Source organism: Labeo rohita, chromosome 11 (genome assembly GCF_022985175.1).
Source record: "Labeo rohita strain BAU-BD-2019 chromosome 11, IGBB_LRoh.1.0, whole genome shotgun sequence".
NCBI classification, from domain to species: Eukaryota; Metazoa; Chordata; class Actinopteri; order Cypriniformes; family Cyprinidae; genus Labeo; species Labeo rohita.
The window spans coordinates 14,463,149-14,487,237 of NC_066879.1; the positions used below are offsets into that span (position 1 = coordinate 14,463,149).

The 24,089-nt window shown below is 32.2% G+C and overlaps 2 protein-coding genes across 3 annotated transcripts in view; one reads left to right on the forward strand and one right to left on the reverse strand.

The window, feature by feature from the left end:
• tdrd3 (tudor domain containing 3) overlaps nt 1-18,847 on the reverse strand; it is a 27,589-nt gene extending 8,742 nt beyond the window's left edge. For both annotated transcript variants that reach the window (XM_051122876.1, XM_051122877.1), the window contains exons 1-8: nt 18,672-18,847; nt 16,158-16,248; nt 15,917-15,982; nt 14,440-14,600; nt 6,092-6,233; nt 4,247-4,318; nt 3,979-4,128; nt 2,744-2,893 (exon numbers count right to left, since the gene is read on the reverse strand). In XM_051122876.1, the coding sequence (XP_050978833.1) occupies nt 2,744-2,893; nt 3,979-4,128; nt 4,247-4,318; nt 6,092-6,233; nt 14,440-14,600; nt 15,917-15,982; nt 16,158-16,248; nt 18,672-18,709 (870 nt within the window). In that variant the 5' untranslated portion in view covers nt 18,710-18,847. The remainder of the gene's footprint in view (nt 1-2,743; nt 2,894-3,978; nt 4,129-4,246; nt 4,319-6,091; nt 6,234-14,439; nt 14,601-15,916; nt 15,983-16,157; nt 16,249-18,671) is intronic.
• LOC127173183 (uncharacterized) lies at nt 14,630-23,103 on the forward strand. Its single transcript, XM_051122879.1, has 5 exons — nt 14,630-14,667; nt 20,933-21,060; nt 21,305-21,451; nt 21,541-21,594; nt 21,915-23,103. Exons 3-5 carry the CDS (start codon nt 21,421-21,423, stop codon nt 22,469-22,471), a joined length of 642 nt encoding a protein of 213 aa, XP_050978836.1. The 5' UTR covers nt 14,630-14,667; nt 20,933-21,060; nt 21,305-21,420; the 3' UTR covers nt 22,472-23,103.
• Nucleotides 23,104-24,089: the final 986 nt, after the last annotated feature.

A 24,089-nucleotide genomic window follows, 5' to 3' on the forward strand; every position in this document is an offset into this window, starting at 1 on the left:
AATGAAGCACTTTCCATAATTATTTTCTCCTTGCATATGGTTCAAAAGCTCGAGGTCAGTAAGATTTTGTACTTTTAAAAAAGCAGAGAATAGAAAAAAAAAAAAAAAAAGTAATGGTACTTTAATTGCAGCAAAGATGCATTAAATCGATTTACATGACAGTAAAGGCATGGTTAATGATGAAGTTCTTTCAAACTTATTATTCAAAGAATCCCAAAAAACAAATGCACAGGGTTCATACAGATACTGTAAAATGAAATTCCAGGACTTTCAAGGACTTTTCAAGCACTTCTTTGTTGATTTTCAAGCACCTCAATCAGAGATCTCACTTATCGAACAATATCTTTTATTTCAAATTCTACAAAAAATGAAAATATACTAATAAAAAAAGGGCGAAAGTAAAGTGAAGCACATGTAAAGTATTACTACTAAAGTATTAAAGTATACTACACTTTTAAAGTATACTTTTTTTTTTCTTAGTTTTGTTTTTATAACTGTAGTACCTTAATGGTTTGTTAATTTTCTACTGTTTAAAAAAAAAAAAAAAAAAAAAAAAATCTGAAAAAAAGATTTTCCAAAATCCTGATCTGAAGCAAATGATTCACAAACCCACACTGAAGTCCCGATCTAAATCAAATGATTCACGAACCCTCACTGAAGTCCCGATCTGAATCAAATGATTTGTGAACCCGCATTGAAGTCCCTATCTGAACCAAATGATTCATGATCCATGCTCCAAAGTTCCGATCTAAATCAAATGATTCGGAAACCCACCCTGAAGTCCCGATCTGAATCAAATGATTCACGAACCTGTACTCAAGTCCTGATCTGAATCAAATGATTCACAAACCCTCACTGAAGTCCCGATCTGAATCAAATGATTTGCAAACCCACACTGAAGTCCCGATCTGAATGAAATGATTCATGATCCATGCTCCGAAGTTCCGATCTAAATCAAATGATTCGCGAACCCACACTGAAGTCCCAATCTGAGTCAAATGATTCATGATGCACGCTCCGAAGTTCCGATCTAAATCAAATGATTCACGAACCTGTATTTAAGTCCCGATCTGAATTAAATGATTCAGGAACCCTCACTGAAGTCCCAATCTGAATCAAATGATTCGTGAACCTGCACTGAAGTCCCGATCTGAATGAAATGATTCATGATCCATGCTCCAAAGTTCCGATCTAAAGCAAAAAATTCTCAAACCCACTCCAAAGTTTCGATCTAAATCAAATGATTCACAAATCCATACTGAAGTTCCGATCTAAAGCAAATGATTTGTGAACCCGCACTTAAGTCCCAATATGAATCAAATGATTCGCGAACCCGCTCAGAAATTCTGATCTAAATCAAATGATTCACGAACCCACTCTGAAGTCCCGATCTGAATCAGATTTGCGATGCGCGCTCCAAAGTTCCAATCTAAAGCCAAAAATTAATGAACCTGCTCAGAAATTCTGATCTAAATCAAATTATTTGCGAACCTGCACTGAAGTCCTGAAAAAAAAAATTAATTACAAAAAATCTAACAATTTCCGATACGCCATTCAATTGGAACGCTTCGAAAGAGTGAATCATTTTGCGACGCAACTGATTCAGAGTTTCGAAAAGCTTTTTAACATGTGATCTGGTTTTTGCTAGTGAATCACTTGAAATGAATGATCGAGTCCCGAGTTTGAATCAACCAGAGTGGTTTCAGCATAAATGACTCAATTGACTCGCTTTGTCTGCTCCTCGTTTCGCATCTTCAGCCATGTTAACATGACACTGTCAGTACTACTACTGACTTGGCTCACCAGCTTAATAACATTAACTGAAATAAGCAAAAAATTTATTTTTTTTTTATTGTGTGAATTTTGCGTAAAAAGAAGTGTTTATTGACAAAATTAAACATTTTTTTATATTCTAGCACTTTTTAAGTACCTTCTCAGAAACATTGCTATTTTCAAGGGTTTTCCAATCCTTAAATTTCAAAGTTAAATTCAAGTACTTCAAGCACTTTAAGCACCTTGTATGAACCGTTTCCACAAAAATATTAACAGTGTTCAGCCTTGATAATCAAAACAGCTTATTGAGCAAATAAGGATAATAAAATGATTTCTGAAGGATCATGTGATGCTGAAAACTCAGCTTTGATCAGGAATAAACTACATTTTACAATATATTCACATAGAAAACAGCTGTTTTAAACTGCAGTTGTTTTACTTCATAATATTACTGTTTTTATCAAATAAATGCAGCTTTGGTGAGCATAAAATGCTTTTCAAAAACATCAAAACACTTGAGATTAATAAAATCTCTCTTTTCAGACTCTGAGATGACTTGTTCTTGTCTGTGCATCACAACCCCATCATACAGTACGACTGACGCACATCTATGCAAGACTCACCATGATGATGCATACGAGTTTTCTGGTCTGTTTTATCATTCACAAAAATGATTTCTTAGTAAAGCAGCAACACCCAATCTAGGAATATCGCATTTAAAACTGACTCGTTGGTTTGGAAAGTCAGTAGGTGATTTAGTGATCAAATCACAGCTGTTTAGTTCTCAGTTGAGGACTGCCGAAAAACAGCTGCATACTTTACTGAACTGAAGTTATGATAATTGCATTCAGCCTATTTGGATCTTCTCCCGTGTTTTACAGCATTAACAGTTCATTTCACAAGGAAGATCTTAAAACCGCTGACAAAAAAAGCAATTTAACATCTTTTTATGATGCTCTTTGGATCTCACCAGATCTCTGTAAACTCCTTCTGACTTGTTCTCCGTCCACGGCTTTTCTCTCTCCTCTCGCTTTCTTTGATAGGTGTCTCGGTTCTTGTAGGTGGATCCTGGATTGGCGAGGTTTCCGCCTGCGTTACCTCCACCGCCGAACGTACGCGTCTAACACAAACCAAAGAAGAAGACGCTTAACATCTTAAGCATTTAAAGAACAAATTTCTTCTATTAATTCAATGGCACAACTATCTGGACACAAGTGCCTTTTGAAAGCACAAATCAAACCGAGTTTTGAAACACAGCCCAGGTGGTGCCGAGGCGAAGCGTTTAATCATTTATGTGGTGTTCGCTTATCACGTTGTATTTGTAATTACACACTCAAAATCAAACTTTTCTTAATTAAATATCGGAGAATATTAAGTTCACCCATGGCCTAAGGACACAGTCATGAGAATGAACAAATTCAATTACATATTGCTTTAATATATCAATATTTCATTATCAAAAGGTTCTACTTTGTTGCAGGGAATGAAAATCATTCATTCTGAATTGAAATGCCAATATCTTTGTACAATGCAAAAAACATCTGAGGGTCATATGAATTGTTCGAAATAAATAGGATTTTTAAATGTTTTTAAATAAGGCTGTATTTATTTGATCAAAAATACAGTAAAAAGGCGAAATATTGGATCATGAAATATTACTTCAATTTTAAAGTTGAATATTTGAATATATTTTAAAATGTAACATTTATTTTATGAGAATACTTCAGAGTTTAACAGACATTAATCTGATTCATTTTTGTCTTTACCGCCACTTTTGGTCAATTTAATAGGTCCTTATGGAATAAAAGTATTAATTTTAATAAAATAAAATGTTAATAAAATGTTAAAACTTACTTAACCCAAACGTTTAAATAATAATGCATCACAGTTTCGATAAAAATATGATGCAACACTAATAATCAGAAATGCAGCAAATCAGTATATTATTATGTGACACTGCAGACTGAACAATGATGCTGAAAATTCAGCTTTGATGACAGAAATAAATTATATTTTAAAATATATTTACATAGAAAACAACCATTTTAAATTGTAATAATATTTAACATTTTTACAGTATTTTAGACCAAATAAATGCCGACTTGGAGAGCAGAATCACACGAACTGTCTTCAAGGATACGAACATAAGTAGGCTAATTGTTAATATAATTAAACTCGTATCTCGTAATAAGCACCACAGCACACCTCTTTACTCTTAGCGACTTCTGCGATAGCAGCGGTTCTTTGTTTCTCAAACTCATCGTTGTCGTCAGCAGTTTTGATAGCGTTAGTGCTCTGCAGGGTCTTCCTCTGATCCAGAGCTCTGCTGTCCACCTGCTCCTTATGAGCACATTTCTACAGAGAGATGCAGTAGATTATACACCATTTATTCATTTAGAATCAAATTAACCTCATAAATGATTAGAAGGTCAGAGGTTACAATGAAAAAAGCTGTAGCTGAAGGAGTCCTGACCTGTCCAAAGGGAACGAACGGAGGAGGTCCACCTTCTGCAACAATGTTTCTCCGGCTGTGTTTGGCGAGGCTCTTATGTGAGAAAAAAATTGAACATTTCATTAGATGCAAATGTAACATGCGAATCCAGACAATTTTTTACCAATATGTGACCCTGGACCACAAAACCAGTGTTAAGTAGCACAGGTATATTTGTAGCAATAGCCAAAAATACACTGTATGGGTCAAAATTATTCATTTTATGCCAAAAATATGGGTATTAAATAAAGATCACATTCCATTAAGATATTTTGTAAGTTTCCTACTGTAAATATATCAAAACTTAATTTTTGATTAATAATATGCATTGCTACAAACTGCATTTGGACAACTTTAAAGGTGATTTTCTCAATATATATATATATATATATATATATTTTTTTTTTTTTTTTTTTTGCACTCTCAGATTTTAGATTTTCAAATAGTTGTATCTCCCACAAATCCTAACAAACCATACAATCAATGGAAATGATGATCATATGATATTTAATATCTGTTGATAATTGTTTTAACATGTTTTAATACGTTTTTTCTATTTACATTTTAAAGTTTTAGTAAATTTGTTAAAAATGTGTCTTACGCTTATTTCAGTTTCAGTAACTTTAGTACATTAAGTTAATTAAAATTAAATTAAAATGAGAAATGCTGTCTTTGCAACTAGCTGAAATAAAATAACCATGTTTCTTATTTCAGTTAATGTTATTTCAAATAAGTTTTTTATGGTTTTCAGTTTTAGTTAGCTATGACAGAATAATCTTTGGACTGAAGTCATTTACTCATCAGGATGAATAAAGCGATGCGTCTTCATGCTATCTGGCTTTGATTGATCATTAAAATAAATCATCTGTTGCCACTGTGTCATCCATCACTGAGCTAAAACGTGAAAAATATTAACAGATGGTTACAGGCACTCCTGTTTTGGCGTGACACTGTGGCTTCTGTTTCTTAAGTTTTAATGAAGAGAACCTTTAAAGGGGGCACATTTTACACTTTTGCATCTCCTTATTTTTTCCCCAGGAGCCCACTTATAATGTTAAGGTCTGTAGTGCTAAAAAGAGTCATAAATTAGTGTAGTTTCATGTTTTACACCAACTCCCTGACACTCAGAATTAAATAAACATCTTGTGCTACGGCACATTCGTGACCCTGGACCAAAGTCTTAAGTAGCACGGCTATATTTGTAGCAATAGCCAAAAATACACTGTGTGTAATTCTCGATTTTTCCTTTATGCCAAAAATCATTAGTAAAGATGTAATTAAGTAAAGATGATGCTCCTACCATAAATATATCAAAACTTGATATATTTTAAATTAGTAATATGCATTGCTACGAACTTCATTTGGGCAACTTTAAAGGCGATTTTCTCCATATTCTGATATTCTCAGATTCCAGATTTTTAAATAGTTGTATCTCAGCCAAATATTGTCCTATTCAGATTTCAGATGATGTATAAACCTCAATTTCAAAATAAATTGACCCTTATGACTAGTTTTGTGGTTTAGGATCACACTTAAGAAATCTGTATGCAAATGACCTCTGTTGTGATTGGCTAAGTTAATTTGGGGCGGGGTCAAGTTGCTTAATACTAAAAATGTGTTTATTTATAAATGTGGGCGGTGGCATGTTAATTCAAAATGTGTCTTTTTGGACTAGTTAAGGAGATAATAAATATGAACATACATGGTAGATCAAACCTCTATTTCATAAAAGCAATAAAGCAAATCCAGTTTGCTACTGTGTGTCATATACAACTGTATGATCTGAATATATTCATTATGAAGCTTGAGAGAAAACATGCACCTCACCCTCTGAAACTCCCACTTCTCGATCATATGATCCACTTCGCCTCCGAGAACCGCGATCCTGGAATCGTCCAATAGGAGGATGCCATTTTTAACCTGAACGGCCCCCAGGAGCTTCACTTTAGTTCCAGGCGGAGTGTTCAGACTGAAAGTGGAGCAGAAATGAAATTAAAGTGTTAAATTAATGGTTTCTTTTAAATAAACACTGAAAACTTTGGAGTTGGCAAGGTTTAAAAGAAGTCTCTTCTGCTCACAAAGGCTGCATTTCAAAAATACAGTAAAATTAGTAATATTAGGAAATATTATGATTTAAAACAACCGTTCTTTATTTAAATACATTATATAAAACATAAAATTTAATTTATTTATGTGTATTTATTTAATCAAAAATACAGTACATTTTTACAGTAATTTTTTAAAAATATTATTAAAATTTAAAATAACCGTTTTCGATTTAAATATTGTTTAAAATATAATTTATTCTTATGATTTAAATCTGAATTTTCAGCATCGTTACTCCAGTCTTCAGTGCCACATGATGCTTCAGAAATCATTCTAACATGCTGATTTGCTGTTAAAAACCACTTAATATTTTTGTGGAAACCATGACTTTTTTTTTTTTCGAATTAAATTAAATGTTCAAAAGAACAGCATTGATTGTTACTTTTGTAACATTATATATTTTTAGTTTTTTTTTTTTTAAGTATTAAAAAGTATTAAAAATCTTATTGACCCCAATTCTTTACAGTAGAGTAAAAAAAGTCAAGGAACAAAATGTATTTTAGAAATATTAATATTTGATAAACTTTTCAGCAGTTTAATAACAATAAAGCCCACAAATTTACTGCATTACATATATTTAACATATACATTTTTAATGAACCTTTGGAGTTTAATATTCCTAAAATAAGCATAATTTCCTGCATGAAAATTTAATTTTTTAATTTTTCCTTTTGATTTTCTGCTATAATGTGACCTAGGGATTTCTTGAGAGAGTTTTCTGGAAATTCACCCCAAAAATAGGTCAGTTTTCCTTATTTGGCATCTGCAATGACTTTCCAAAAAAGAGGAGTGAGAGAATTTAAAATTCATAATTGCACTTCTCTGCTTTACTTGCTTCTATTTCCTGGTTGTCAATCAGGGTTTTTTTTTTTTCTCCGATGTGTTTCAGCTTTAGTTAGTGTGGGGCGTTTGCTGTAAGTTGGGATTAAGAACTGGCTGTTTGACTTTAATTAAAGATTAAAGGGGGGCAGAAGGGATGGATTGAGAGAGAGGAAGAGGAAGAAACTCTATTTTCCCTCACAAACACTCTAATACCCCGAGGAGAGAAGTGGAGCAGTGAATTTTCCAAAAGGCTGGCTTATTTCCTCAAATGTGTCCCCTTGCCTGCACCCTGATCAAATGTTAATGCACCGCTCTGCACTGCAGAAGAAGCTCCTGCTAAAAATACATCACACGCACACCTCCCCGCTCTCCTACACGCCAAATAAACTCGCCCTCAAGAATACAAGCCGAGTCGAACTTTGCCTGGTCCTCTCATTAGAAAAGCCCGGGGAGTTTGACAGGACTCAATGTGTGACGTGACTAGTGCAATTACAGACTTTCCTGACCGGTTCGTCGGCACAAAGCTCAAAGGGATGTAGGATCCGATACGAACTCTCTGGGGATGTCAGAAAAAAAACACTGTTTGCTTCAGTACAATGCTTCTGTTCTTTCAAACACTCTCACTTTCGTTTAAAGGTGAAATAATTATTTGAAACGAGCGACATTCACTTCTTTTTAACTGGAATGAAACACTGAGGTTTAGGGTTGGTAAGGTCTTAAAATGTTTTTGAGTCTCACCAAACCTGTATTTATTTGATCAAAAATACAGTTAAATTTTTAAAATATTATTGCAATTTAAAATAACCGTTTTCTATTTGAATATATTTAAAAAAATAATTTATTCCCGTGATTTAAATCTGAATTTTCAGCATCTTTCCTCCAGAAACATTTCTTGATTGTTCTGTTTAGTATTTTTGTGGAAACCACAATGTGTTTTGTTTTTCAGGATTCTCTAATAAACAAGTAAAAAAATATATATATATATTTATTTGACATTATTATAACTCAATTGCACTTGTAATGTCCACAACCAAAGCCAAACTACAGTTTATAAGTGTGCAAATTCTTCATGCACACTTTAAAATAATGCATGTCTGTTCTGTGCTTGAATAAAGAAAGCTTTGGGTTCAATGAATAATAGATAGAAGTGAATGTGAGTAAAAAAAAAAAAAAAAAAAAAAATTAAAAATTTTTAAATGGAATGAAACACTGAAAGGTTTAGGGTTGGTAAGGTCTTAAAATGTTTTTGAGTCTCACCAAACATGTATTTATTTGATCAAAAATAGAGTTAAAATTTTTAAATATTATTGCAATTTAAAAAAACTGTTTTCTATTTTAATATATTTTAAAATATAATTTATTCCCGTGATTTAAATCTGAATTTTCAGCATCATTGTTCTGATATGCTGATTTGCTGCTTAAACATTTCTTGATTGCTCTGCTTGGTATTTTTGTGGAAACTATGATGCATTTTGTTTTTTAGGATTCTTTAATAAATAAAAAGTTCAAAAGAACAACATTTATTTGAAATCATGCCAACTCAATTGTACTTGTAATGTCCACAATCAAAGCCAAACTACAGTTTATAAGTGTGCAAAGCCTTCATACACACTCTAAAATAATGCATGTCTGTTCTGTACTTGAATAAAGGACACTTTGGATTCAATGAATAACAGATAGTTTTATTCTTTTTATTTTTTAAACTTACATTCACTTGTTTTAAAATGGAATGAAACACTGAAAGGTTTAGGGTCGGTAAGGTCTTAAATTTTTTTTTGAGTTTGTATTTATTTGATCAAAAATACAGTTAAAAATGTTTAATATTATTGCAATTTAAAATAACTATTTTCTTTTTGAATATATTTTAAAATATAATTTAATCCTGTGATTTAAATCTGAATTTTCAGCATCTTTCCTCCAGTCTTTAGTGTCACATGGTCCTTCGGAAATCATTCGAAAAATGCTGATTTGCTGCTCAAGAAACATTTGTTGATTGCTCTGCTTGGTATTTTTGTGGAAACTCTGATGCATTTTGTTTTTTAGGGTTTTCTAATAAATAAAAAGTTCAAAAGAACATGCATTTAAAATCATGATAACTCAATCATACTTGTAATGTCCACAATCAAAGCCAAACTACAGTTTATAAGTGAGCGAAGCCTTCATACGCACTTTAAAATAATGCATGTCCATTCTGCGCTTGAATAAAGGAAGCTTTGGGTTCAAACGAACAGTGGAGAGTTTCATTCTGCATGTTAGCGACAGGGATAGATGTAGGGAGAGAGTGAAGCGAGGAACGGATGAATAAAGAGCGCTCTGTTCTTCAAACGGCACGACAACACAGTATCCACCTGTAGCTGCTGGCCGACGGCCACCACGACGGCTGATGCCCAGCCAGAGCGATAATGGAGACATGGGATTGGTGAGGTTTGAGCCAATCAGAAGGTCTGAAACTGGGGTTAAAGGAAGGGGAGTACAAGAAAAGGGCAGAAAAGGTCGTTTGAGTTTGAAGCAGCTTTACAAGATTACACAGTGTCAGATTTCCTGAGTGAAGTATGTTTTACAAGAAAATGCTATTTATGTCTTTTTTACTTAACAACGCCATGTGTTGCAGTTTCTTTGTAACCGTTTGTTAAATTTACTAGATGTTTAGATGATTAGAAGATGTTATCTTAAAGGTACAGTTTACCCAAAAATTAAACTTTGCTGAAATGTACTCACCCTCAGGTCATCCAAGGTGTAAATGAGTTTGTTTCTTTATCAGATTTAGAGCATTGCACCACTGACTCACCAGTGGATCCTCTGCAGCGAATGGGTGCCGTCAGAATGAGAGTCCAAACAGCTGATAAAAACATCACAATAATTCACAAGCAATCCACACCACTCCAGTCCATCAGTTAACACCTTGAGAAGCCAAAAGCTGCATGTTTGTAAAAACAGCTTTTTTTATTTTAGCTAAAAAAATCAGCACAGATCAAGCAGCGTTTACAAGCCAAAGCAGTCCGAAACACAGGGTTTGCATTACTTTTTAAGGACGTCAGAGATCTCACTTATCAAACAAGGTCTTCTCTTTACTACTAAAGTATATTACACTTTTACTATAGTAAAACCATGGTTAATTTTCTTAATATTTCTGTGTGTATAATTAGTCTCTTCATTCTTTGTTTTGTTTTTATAACTGTACTGCCTTAATTGTTTGATGTTTTCTACTGTTGATGAAAAAAAGATCAGCAAAACCGCTCTGAAATCCTGATCTGAAACAAATGATTCGCCACACGCGCTCCAAAGTCCTGAAAGGAATCAAATGATTCACGAACCTGCACCTGATCGCAAATCAATTCATTTAAAATTGGAACTTTGCGTATCACAAATCATTTGATTTGAATCATTTAATATGCTAAACGATTCATAAAAACTTTCCGATCTAAATCAAATTATTTGCGCTATGCAAAGTTCCAATCTAAATCAAATGATTCGCAAACCCGCATCAAAGTCCTGGTGTGAATCAAATGCTTTGCTGTCCGTGCTCCGAAGTTCCAATCTAAAGCAAAAGATTCGCTAACTTGCTTCAGAATTCTGATCTAAATCCTATTCCTAATTGGAATAATCATTTGCAAACTATGATTTCAGATCAAGACTTGAAGCACAGATCGCAAATTAATTCGTTTAAAATTGGAACTTCGTGTATCACGAATCATTTGATTTAAATCATTCATTTTGCGAAATGATTCATTAACCCTTTCTGATCTAAATCAATGATTTGCAATATGCAAATTTCCGTTCTTTGCAATTTGCGATTTGAATCCCAATTTTAAGCAAATGACTTGCGACAGGAGCGATTTTTGTAACGCATTGGTTTAACTGATTCAAAAAGCTTTGAAAATTGCTTTTTAAAATCATTACAAGTGATGTTAAAAATCGAAAATGAATGCCTCTTTTAATTTGATCTGGCCTTTGCTAGTGAATCGCTTGAAATGAATGTTCAGTGTCACGAGATTGAATCAATCGAAGCAGTTCCAGCATAAATGACTCAATTGATCTGGATCATCTGTTCCTCTTTTAGCGTCTTCATTGAAAGCATTTTACCGTTTACTCAGTGAATTGTCAGTACTAACACTGGCTTAGCTTGCTAGTTTTATGACATGAAAAAAGTGAAATTGAATGAAAATGAAAAAAGTATGATGTTTTTTGAATTGCATGAATTTCGCGTGAAGATATGTGCTGAAAAACACTTATTTCATATACAATGTCTTTCAATAATTCAAGCAATTTTCAAGTACCACTTCAGGAATATTGCTATTTTCAAGGTTTCTCCAGCCCTTAAATTTTGAAGTGTCAAATTCAAGTGCTTCAAGCACTTTAAGCACCTTGTACAAACACTGAAAACAGCTCTAAACAATTATGCAGGTTGATTATGGTGTGAGAGAAAAGAGGAGGAAGCGTTAAGGACTCGTATTTTAGCTGGAAGCAACGGTATGAGGTTTAAAAACATCTTTATGATGGATTTGTTTCTTACAAACACACAGCTTTCGTATTCTCAAGACATTAATTGATGGACTGGAGTGGTGTGGATTACTTGTGGATTACTATGATACTGTTTGGACTCTCATTCTGACGGCACCCATTCACTGCAGAGGATCCATTGATGAGCACGTAATGGAATGACACATTTCTCCAAATCTGATGAAGAAACAAAGTCATCTACATCTTGGATAACCTGAGGGTGAACTTTCATTTTTGTGCAAATTTTTTTTTCCCTGTTAATGTTTTATATCGTGTTAAAGATTTGCACAAACCCTCAACATTACATATTAAAATTAAGGGCGTAACTCTTCATGCATTTGTACCTTCATAATTCAAAGCTTTGTAAACACCATTAAAGCATAACATGACAAAAGTTGTTTTAAGCTCAGTAAAAACATTACAGTGACGCATAAATCAACGCAACAAAAGAGAAAACATTCCTGGCACGTAACCTGAATCTTACCTGCACAAAGACTCTGTTTTTCTGCATTTCAAAATGACACTGATGTTTCAAGTTGATTGAGCCGAAGAGAAAATCAGCCTAGAGTAACCTCAAAAGCAGCGCAATAACACAACCCTGAATGACTCTGTAGTGCCGTGAACATCAATTCACAGCGAAAAACCCTTTTTATGCAGCTCCCCACTACATCAAAACGTCTTTAGTCTGGCTCAAGGCAATTACAGGACCTCTTTATCATATTAAGAGCTGCGTTTAATCAAATGCCGGGTTTTTGGCCTCATTATGGGCCACTTCACTGTGTCTGACGGGCCGAGACGTTATTTCATTAAATCATACGGCCCAATTAGACGTGCTTCAATTAAATATCTGAGGTACTTTTAAAGCCACTCGTTCACAAAAAGAAACTTTAAATCGCAGTTGCTTGCCAAATATTCACGTTTACGCTTTAAGGTCATGTTTGACAGCAATAAACTTGAATAAATTAGACAGAATATCTAATAAACAAAGACGTAAGGTGGAGACACTTTCTACACAACTCTGCGGGCACACATTCCACATCACTCATGCGATTTCTGAAGTATGCTGTGTGCATATTAAGCATACCTCCCGAATACATAAAAAACCCCACATGCATTTGTCAAAATGTGTATTATACCCGAGATGACATTACATTACCTGTGAGATAAATGCAATTTAAGGAACATCATTTTTAACATCTTCTCCGCAAGAAACAATTTTATACATCTTTAGATTAAAAATGCAAAATAGCTTTATTTATTTACAAGATGATAAAACGAACACCACCTGCTAAATTAATCATGCAACATAATGGGATCATGTAACAACATCACAGCACACTACTATTTGATTATTTAACGCTAATGTTGCATACTGTTTCACAAATTATTAAAAAGTAACAAGTGCTAAGTTTGAAAGTCATCATCATCATCTTTTAAAGATTTTTTTTTTCAGCAAAGGTGCATTAAATTAGTACTGCAAAATGATTAGTCATGATTAATCAATTCAAAATAAAAGTTTATGCTTGTGTACTGTGTGCGTACTGTGTATATTTATTATGTTATATTTAAATTCTTAATGTATTAATGCATTTTATTTTGTTATTTTATTATTATTATTATTATATTATTATTATTGTTTTTAAGGCTTTGAGTTATTGTTGATTTCATTTATGTATTATTATTAATTTATTTTTATTTAGTTATAATAAAATAAAATAAAAACTGTTGCTCAAAAAAAATATTTTTATGTAATATATATATATATATATATATATATATATATATATATATATATATATATACACACACACACACACACACAAATTACATACAAGTGTTTACATAAATTAAAATAAATATGTGTGTGTATTTATATTATATACACATAATTAATACACACAGTACACACCCATATAGTATGCAAACATAAACTTTTATTTTGAATCGATAAATCGCGTTGCAGCTCTAAAATTAAATAAATAACCCATTAAAGAACCATTATAATAAGACCCATAGTAAGTCATATTAAAGACATTTATAATGTTACAAAAGGTATCGATTTCAAATAAACAAATTTCTGTTTATCAAAGAATAATGAAAAAGATGGTTTAGACAAAAATATAAATGTTTTCAACATTGATAATAATAATAAAATGTTTTTGAAGCAGAAAATCATATTAGAATGATTTCTGAAGGATCATGTGACACTGAAGACTGGAGTAGTGATGCTGTAAATTCAGCTTTTCATAATAGGAATAAATTAAATGTTAACATATATTCACATAGAAAACAGCTATTTTAAATTGTAATAATATTTCACAATTTTTACTGTATTTGTGATCAAATAAATGCAGCCTTGGTGAGAAAAACAGATGATGTTTAGTATGAAGTACACTAGTATTACATGTAAGACACGGCCAATGAAATGGTCATTTTTTCAGTTCTAACAAAACAAAAGTTTAAATGGAAGAGAAATTACTCGTCAGAAATTATTTTAGCACACCGTCATTAAGTATTATCATGCTGTCAGACGTCCACATGATTCACTTCCTTTAAACCAGCATCATCTGCATTTAGCGTCCCACTCCAAGAACAGGAAATGTCTGAACCTGGACCTGACCGTCAATTAGTCTAATTATACATGGCTTCCTTAGGACGTAATTTCCCCACTGACTAGTTGATGTAGTTTTACACATCTCTACTCACAGATGTTAAGATGTAACTATGTCTAGTCACATGAGCTGTACCTGATTTTGGACAGATGTTTGATCTCGAGGCCGGTGCATGACATGTGTCCGTCTGTCATCTGCAGGCGCAGCATTCTGGGTGCCGCCTGCGACTCCTCGTGATCTTTAGGAGCGGCGACATTACGAATCTTCTGCACCTGAAGAACACACGGGCCATCCAACTGCGGGAGAACGAGGGGGATTTAGCATCAAACAGATAAAACACTAAAGCACATTAAGCTTATAAACGTGCGTTTAAATTCAGAATGAAAGCTCTCAGAAACCAGATCACAGTCATTATTCTGCAGTAATGTCATTTTCTTTTGACAAAACAAACGTTCTTTTACCTCTTCACCTCTGCTCTGACTCAGTCTATCTTTATTTATGCTCTGTTAATGTTTTATTTAATAGCAGTGCCATCTAGTGGGCAGCATTAGCAAGTGCATGAAGTCTACACTGTGTGCAGAATTATTAGGCATGTTGATATTCTGGTCATATTTTTTTTCCAAACACATTTTACCAATTCCAAACCACATCAGTCTTAATAACTACTGTTAATTTTGTGTTTAATCATTTATATGTGATATATAATTGTCCGTGAAGGCTGGAAGTGAAAAACTCCTTATATTCAGGTGTGCAGAATTATTCATGTTTAGTCTCTTATCCTGAAAAGTCTGACTTGCAGAGATGGACTAAAATGAACTCCCAAAACTTACTGCCAGATTTTAGAAGATAAATTCTTGAATCAGAGGTACAAGAGGATGTGATGCTTGTCCTTCAAGAGTCACTCTCAACTTATCTGTCTCTAAAGCATATAAAAAAAACTGTCTTCATGTATTTCACAAGACGTCAGCTTGTTATTCTTATTAAGTCAGGGGCATTTTTTAGGATTTTTTACCAAGCAAAGTCTCTGAGAACCTGACACATTGTACTTCTGAAGACTCCAGGTAGGTTGCAGTTCTGGAAAATGGTGGCGCTGGAGAACTGGAAACGGTTCCTGATGGTGTCACACCTAATTCTTCACCTTAATTCCTAATTCTTTTGCAGTTAACATGCATCTTTTCTTCTCCACCTGTTTTTTCTGACCATGCAGACTCAACAAGCATTTCTCTGTCCAATGGTCAAGCCTTAACTTTGCAAATTCTTGTAATGCATTAGTATTGCATTCTTCTCATGGGCATTTAATAATTTGGACTTTTCAGTCTGGGTTAAATCTCTTTTTTGGCTCATTTTAGCTGTAAACGAAAACATGCCTAATAATTCTGCACACCTGAATATAAGGAGTTTTTCACTTCCAGCCTTCACGGACAATTATATATCACATATAAATGATTAAACACAAAATTAACAGTAGTTATTAAGACTGATGTGGTTTGGAATTGGTAAAATGTGTTTGGAAAAAAAATATGACCAGAATATCAACATGCCTAATAATTCTGCACACAGTGTATTTATATGTTAGATTTCAGCTTAATCCCACTTTAACACACAAGTATACCTTTTCTATTCGTCCACTGTTGATGTCTGTCGGCAGGAAGCTCTTTCCAATGGGTCTCAGATCACTCTGTAATAAGAATTATATAATTACTATTATTTCTATTCGCTTTCTCAAGGTGTGGTGGCTACTATGTAAAGTCAAAACCCAAATACACATAATCACAAATTGACAAAGACATACTACATGAGTAAATATAAAAAGAAAAGGGTAGATAAATGAGGTCATTTTTTAAAGCTCTTACGTTGAGTGCTACTTGGATGATGTCAGTCGGTGAGGTTTTCTCCTTCTCTGTTGAACTTTTACACTCCTCTATTCCTTCATCTGTAAGGTACCTGTGGAGAAAAGTGTGCGATTTCAGACAGGGATTTTTAAAAATATATAATAAAAATATAATACATATATACTATATAAAACATTATATAACCCCAAATATAGGAGGGATCACAATCAAAAATTTAAAAAGCATCTATACAGCTTCTATACAAAAAAAAGGAATAAACAGTGAAATATTATTATTATAAATATGTCCAAAATTACTTAGAAAATACTTGATTGCTATTAAGTTCCAGTATTAATTCTAGCAGAATTATTTATAGCTCTATACTATTGCATGCATTATTTTTTCACTTATTTCAATCTAATTACTTTCATAATTTACTGACTTTTTTTTATTTAAGTTAGTAAATATTAAATAAATGTATAAATAACAATATCAGAACAAATATCATTAAAAATATATATATATTATACATATTATAAATATATTATTATATTATATATATTTTTTTTTTTTTTCCACACACTTTAACAAAGCACATTTAAGTGTTTTATTAAAATGTATCTATTTAAATCTGCAGATTTAAATTACAATACAAATGATACTTTGTGTAGGCTGCAAGTTTCTTTATACACTAAATTACATTTTTTTTTTTACTATCTACAGTGACGATTTTGACAGAAGGGTTAGTGATATATCATTCACCTTATTTCTATAACATTTTATTCTTAAAGACCATGTTTTTTTTCTGTCTGTTGACAGTATTTTTGAATTATTGATTGAAGAAAAGGTAAAAATCCCCTCTGTAAACACCTTTAATGCTAATATGTCATATACAATCCATATTTCCCCAGTTCATTAATCACAATACATTAATACAATTGCATATATATATATATATATATATATACACGTTTAAGTACTTTGGAGTTACATATACACTACCAGTCACCGTTTTTGAACAGTAAGGTTTTTAAAGTTTTTTTTTTTTTTTTAAAGAAGTCTCTTCTGCTCACCAGGCCTGCATTTGTTTGATACAAAGAACAGCAAACACAGTAAAATCTAGAAATATATTTACTATTTAAAGTAACTGTTTTCTATTTGAATATATTTAAAAATGCATTTATTCCTGTGATTTCAATGTTAAATTTTCAGCATCATTACTCCAGTCTTCAGTGTCACATGATGCTTCAAAAGTCATTCTAATATCCTGATTTGCTGCTCAAAAAATATTTATTATTACACTTATGTTGAAAACAGCTGAGTAGAATTTTTTCAGGTCTTTTTGATGAATAGAAAGTTCATAAGAACAGCATTTATCTGAAATAGAAATATTTTGTAACACTAAATGTCATCATCACTTCTGATCAATTAAAATAATCCTTGCTAAATAAAAGTATTAATTTCTATAATTTCTTTCCATATATATATATATATATATATATACACACACACACACACACACACACACATATATATATATATATATATATATATATACACACACATACATATAAACTTTTCAATAGTATAGTGTATGATGTTACAAAAGCTTTTTATTTAAGATAAATGCTGATCTTTGGATCTTTTTATTTATTAAAGCATCCTGAAAGAAGACACTGTTTTAAATATTGATAATAATAATAATAAAACTATATTTCTTGAGAAGCAAATCCGCATATTAGCATGTAGGATCATGTGACACTGGAGTAATAATATTAAAAATTCAGCTTTGATCACAGGAATAAATTACACTTTAAATTATATTCAAATAGAAAGCAGTTATTTTAAACTGTAATAATATTTCACAATTTTACAGTTTGGATCAAATAAATGCAAGCTTGGTGAGCAGAACAGACTTCTTAAAAAAAAAAAAAAAAACTACTGTTAAAAAACTTTTGACTGGTAGTGTACATATGCACATAAGCACTTTGGAGTTGCATAAATACAATGATACTTCACTATAACACTCTACATGCACAGTAAAGTCTGAGATAAGAAATCCCAATTCAAGCTATGAACACAGAAATAAACAACAACCCTTAAAATCTTAAAAGGTTGTTGAATTGTTCTTCTGAAGTTTAATGGAGCTTGTGCAACTTGTCATGACAATAGGGAATCACTGAGAAATATCAGCAGGCGATTAATAAACTATCATATATGACATATACATATTATAATATGTATTAATCATTTATAATTACTAATAAAAGACAAGCAGTTAATAATAAATGCTGATTATCGTGCTAACGATTTAGCCGCTAACAGCACCAAACATCCCAAAAGCCAAACAGACACAGAGATTAACTAATAAAGTGATATAAACTACAGGTTGTTAAAGGAACTTATAAAAACGTATAATTGCAGGACGAATTTAGAACTCGCTTTTAGATCTGAATGAGTAAACGAATGTAAACATGAGTTAGCATGAGCAGCATGCTAAACATAGTCAGCCGTTAGCGCTCAGCAGTGACTCACCAGCCCTCTTTAATGAGCGCTGAGCTCAGATCGCACATCTTCACATAAACTGATGAGTCTGTACGGAATCACTGTCTGAAATATCGCCAAAATCCCATCGTGTGCTACTCGGGACGCATTTCTACAGCGTTAGCTGGTGCTGCAGCTGGACAAAGACAGATGACGTCACGCGCAAACTTCTGACACTTCACAGGTCAAAGTGGAGCGCCGCTGATGACGTAGACGGCGAACAATAATAATAATAATAAACAAAAGAAAGTAAATAAGTAAGGATGCTGTGATTTGTTATCTACCTTTCAGATCGAAATCTTTAAATATATAAAAAATATGAAAATCCTTTAAGTGGTCAAAAGATTGACGTAATGTTTTTGAATGTCTCCTCTGCTCACCAATACTGAATTTATTTGATCAACAATACAGAAAAATGGTTAAATATTTTTACAATTTAAAAAATACTTGTTTTTTATTTAAATATATTTTAAAATATATTTTTATTCCTGTGATCAAAACTTAATTTTCAGCATCATTACGCCAGTCTTCAGTGTCACATGATCCTTCAGAAATCATTCTAACATGCTTATTTGCTGCTCAGGAAACATTTATGATTATTATACATGTGATTCAAAAATCTTAAGTAAGGTTTAAAACAATAATTATTATTCAAGGATGCATTAACTTAATCAAACGTGCAAGTAGAGAGATTAACAAACGTTTTTGAACAGTACAATTTTAATGTTTTTTTAAAGTCTCTTCTGCTCACCAAGCCTACATTTATTTGATCAACAGTACAGAAAAATGGTTAAATATTTTTACAATTTAAAATACTTGTTTTTTATTTAAATATATTTTAAAATATATTTTTATTCCTGTGATCAAAACTTAATTTTCAGCATCACTACGCCAGTCTTCAGTGTCACATGATCCTTCAGAAATCATTCTAACATGCTTATTTGCTGCTCAGGAAACATTTATGATTATTATACATGTGATTCAAAAATCTTAAGTAAGGTTTAAAACAATAATTATTATTCAAGGATGCATTAACTTAATCAAACGTGCAAGTAGAGAGATTAACAAACGTTTTTGAACAGTACAATTTTAATGTTTTTTTAAAGTCTCTTCTGCTCACCAAGCCTACATTTATTTGATCAACAGTACAGAAAAATGGTTAAATATTTTTACAATTTAAAATGCCTATTTTTTATTTGAATATATTTTAAAATGTATTTTTATTCCTGTGATCAATGTTGAATTTTCAGCATCACTACTTCAGTCTTCAGTGTCACATGATCCTTCAGAAATCATTCTAACATGCTGATTTGCTTCTCAGGAAACATTTCTGATTATTATACATGTGATTCAAAAATCTTAAGTAAGGTTTAAAACAATAATTATTATTCAAGGATGCATTAACTTAATCAAAGTGCAAGTAGAAAGATTAACAAAAGTTTTTGAACAGTAAGATTTTTAATGTTTTTTAAAGTCTCTTCTGCTTACCAAACCTGCATTTATTTGATCAACAATACAGAAAAATGGTTAAATATTTTTACAATTTAAAATGCCTATTTTTTATTTGAATATATTTTAAAATGTATTTTTATTCCTGTGATCAAAGTTGAATTTTCAGCATCACTATTCCAGTCTTCAGTGTCACATGATCCTTCAGAAATCATTCTAACATGCTGATTTGCTACTCAGGAAACATTTCCGCTATTATTCAAGTTAAAAACATGTGATTCAAAAATCTTAAGTAAGGTTTAAAATAATAATTATTATTCAAGGATGCATTAACTACAAAAGTGCAAGTAGAGAGATTAACAAACGTTTTTGAACAGTAAGATTTTTAATGTTTTTTAATGTCTCTTCTGCTTACCAAGCCTGCATTTATTTGATCAATACAGAAAAATGGTTAAATATTTTTACAATTTAAAATGCTTTTTTTAAATTAAAATATATTTTAAAAAATATTTTTATTCCCGTGATCAAAACTTAATTTTCAGCATCATTACTCCAGTCTTCAGTATCACATGATCCTTCAGAAATCATTCTAACATGCTGATTTAGGTTTTTATTGGCATTAATGTTTCCACTGAGAAACTTCAACATTCATGGAAACTTTCAAATGTGTAAAGAGTGTAAAAAGCATCAACAGATGGATGTTCACATCCTGTAGCATCAAAGTGCTAATTTACTAGTAATGTTACAACTTCTCATCCCAGAAAATCACGCAAGGTTTGATTAAAACTGTAATTTATTGGCAGTGTTCCAGAAACCCCCTAATGATGAAGAGAAACTAAACACCCACACCTTGAGTCTGGGAAACAAAGCAAACGCTGCAGTTTCAAGATGAACTGGTCCTTTCAAGATTTTGCAGGACATCCTCTTTTGAGTAAGGAAAAGTGTATTGGCTCTTTCTTAAGGGATGATCAATCTAGACTAGTATTTTTCAGACAAGATACAATGTCATGCTCTAGAGCTTCTGTTTGAATAAATTATACAAGTCATAGTGCATGCGTTCATCATACACTACTTCCGTTTGTACAGAATTCTTTTAAGTGACAATGGGCTTCAAATTGAAAGTATTCAAGTGACATAGGTTCCAATAAAACCTACTGAAGGACTTCTTGTTTTAGGTTTCGCTTTCAGTTGATGCCTTACAATATATAAGGTGCAGGGGTACTGAACAAGACCTCACCAAACAACACTCCACCAAAGACTTGTTGAGATTGAGAACTTGTGGCGCACTATAATGTCCGAAAGACGAAAGTTACACCAACATGGTAAGTGCATTTTAATATAAAGCTTGTTGTTTTTCCACACATTTTGTGTCTATTTGCACTGCATTAAAGATCATTTGTCTTACTTGCAGATGACGACCATGATATACCCACTAAACATTTCCAACCTGAAGATGACGAAACTGGTAAGTGTATTGACATAGTTGACTTTTCACATACTCTACATTTAAGTGTTATTTGTTAATTTATGTATTTTATTTTGTGTATTTATGTACTTCTTCATTTCAGTATTTTATTAAAATATATTATATATTAACACAATATGAAGATGTAGGAAAACCAAATGTCAGACTGAATCATACCATATACAGAAATATTAGCATGCACGGTTGAGAAAAATCCAACTGTACATTTACAGTGTTCTAATGTTCAGCACAAAATGGTTTATGTTTATATAAAACTTGTTGTTATTCTAAACTTTTTGCAAAATCTGTTTCTTTTGCAGACGAAGAATCCGAAATACCTTCTACCAAACAGCGTCAGAATGGTGGCATAAATGAAATCGTCGAGGATCCTATAAAAAAGTCAAAAGTGCAAAATACTTCTGCTTATGTGTCAAGTGACATCATAGGCATGATTGACACATTTGACAGACCATTTAAAACCACTGCAGAAAGTGGTTATGCCAAGAAAGATTCATATGCATCAGGTTTTGAAAACAAACCAGGAAAGAGGATTCCCAAGGCTACATACATTGCGGAAGCAGGATACGGACGAGCTCGTATTGAAGCCAGTGTACTTGAGGCAAAAGCCAAAGGTCCAAACGCCTCATTTGGTGCTGAAGCCAGTGTGGCTGGAGTCAGAGCAATGGCTCAAGCTGAAGTTGCCAGTGCATCAGCTAAAGCCGGTCCAGTTGGTGTAAAAGTGGGACTTGGATTTGACACGGGTGCATCTGTTGGTGCGGATGGAGTGGAGGTCAAATTCCTGGGAACTGGAATCTCAATTGGTCCAAAAACCAGTGTATCTGTTCTGGGTTCAGAAGCATCATGTTCAGTCATGTAATCACAGAGGCATTAATTACCTTTGAATATTTATGTGTAACTTTTTACTATGTCTAAATTCATCCTAAAATCCATTCTCTGTCTCACTCTTGACTGTTCCCGTTAGGGGCAGGTTTTACGATCCTTCCTGACACAACCTAACACTGACATCCTGAAAATCTGAAAACTATTCCTAAAATTTACCCACTTAAATCATTAAATCTGTTGTTGTCTATGACTGTTATTGTTGCATAGATTTTTATGATTCAATTCTATCTCTAATCTATACATTATCACATTGTAAGCCTATTTATCTATATTCCTGTCCCCAACATGTTATCTGTCAAAACTTCAACTGTTAAACTCACACTTGGGTGTATAATTTGGCCATATATCTTACATATTATGTTTTGTTACTCTAATTTGTCAACCTCTTTGTTATTTCTATGAGCTGTTGCTGTGTTTTCTGTATGAGTGCCCTATAAGGTCAAGAACATGTAATATTTCCTGAACCTACTTAGCTAAATAAGTATGTTTAGTTTCTACATATTTAGTGTCTGTTATTGGGATGTTTTGCATGTGAAATGCCCAGTTCCTCCTTTTTCGGAGTGCCCTTGTTTTAAAATGAGTCTCGGTGCACATTCACTTTTACAAACAACGATCCTTTTTAAACAAACCTATTTTCTTTTCACACTTTTTCTTTATGCATAATTGTTACAACAGACAAATTCAGCCATAAAGAATTATTACTCTTTTCTTTTTTAACATTTATTTGTTTTTCTTCCTCGCTGTTATTTTTGCATTTTTATACTTTTTTTTTAATTATTATTATTTTTTTTAATTTATTTTCAGGTTTATTAGACAGGGATAGTCTGTAAAATTTAAATATTTTTACTATTTAAAATAACTTTTTCTATTTGAATGTATTTTAAAATGTAATTTATTCCTGTGATTTCAAAGCTGAATTTACTCATTACTCACATGATCCTTCAGAAATCATTCTAATATTCTGATTTGCTGCTCAAAAAACGTTTTTTATTATTATGTTAAAAACAGACGAGTTGAATTTTTTCAGGTTTCTTTGATGAATAGAAAGATCCAAAGAACAGCATTTATCTGAAATAAGAAGCTTTTGTAATATTACAAATGACTTTATCAACACTTTTGATCAATCTAAAGTATTCCTGCTAAATAAAAGCAAAACATTATACTGACACCAACTTTTGAATGCTATAGTGTATAATGTTACAAAAGGTATTTCAGAATAATGCTGATCTTTGGACCTTTTTTATTTATCGAAGAATCTTAACATAAATGCAATCAACTGTTTTAAATATTGATAATACTACTTAAATATTTACATTTTTAAATATTTAAAAATGATTGTTGTACCTGATTGTATTAGTCTATATAGATTGATAGTGTAAAAAGAGCAAATGGGAGAAGCAGATGAACACAAAACAGCAGAACAACATAAAAGTCAAAGAGGGTAAACTTTAACTTTAAACATCTTATATTTTCTTTTTCTAGCATATTTACTTTAACTTCTCAGGTAATATCATTGGTATGACATATTTCAGATGCGGCCTTTAAAGTCAGTAATTGTACATAAAAAAGCTAAATTGGTCAAATTTAAATCT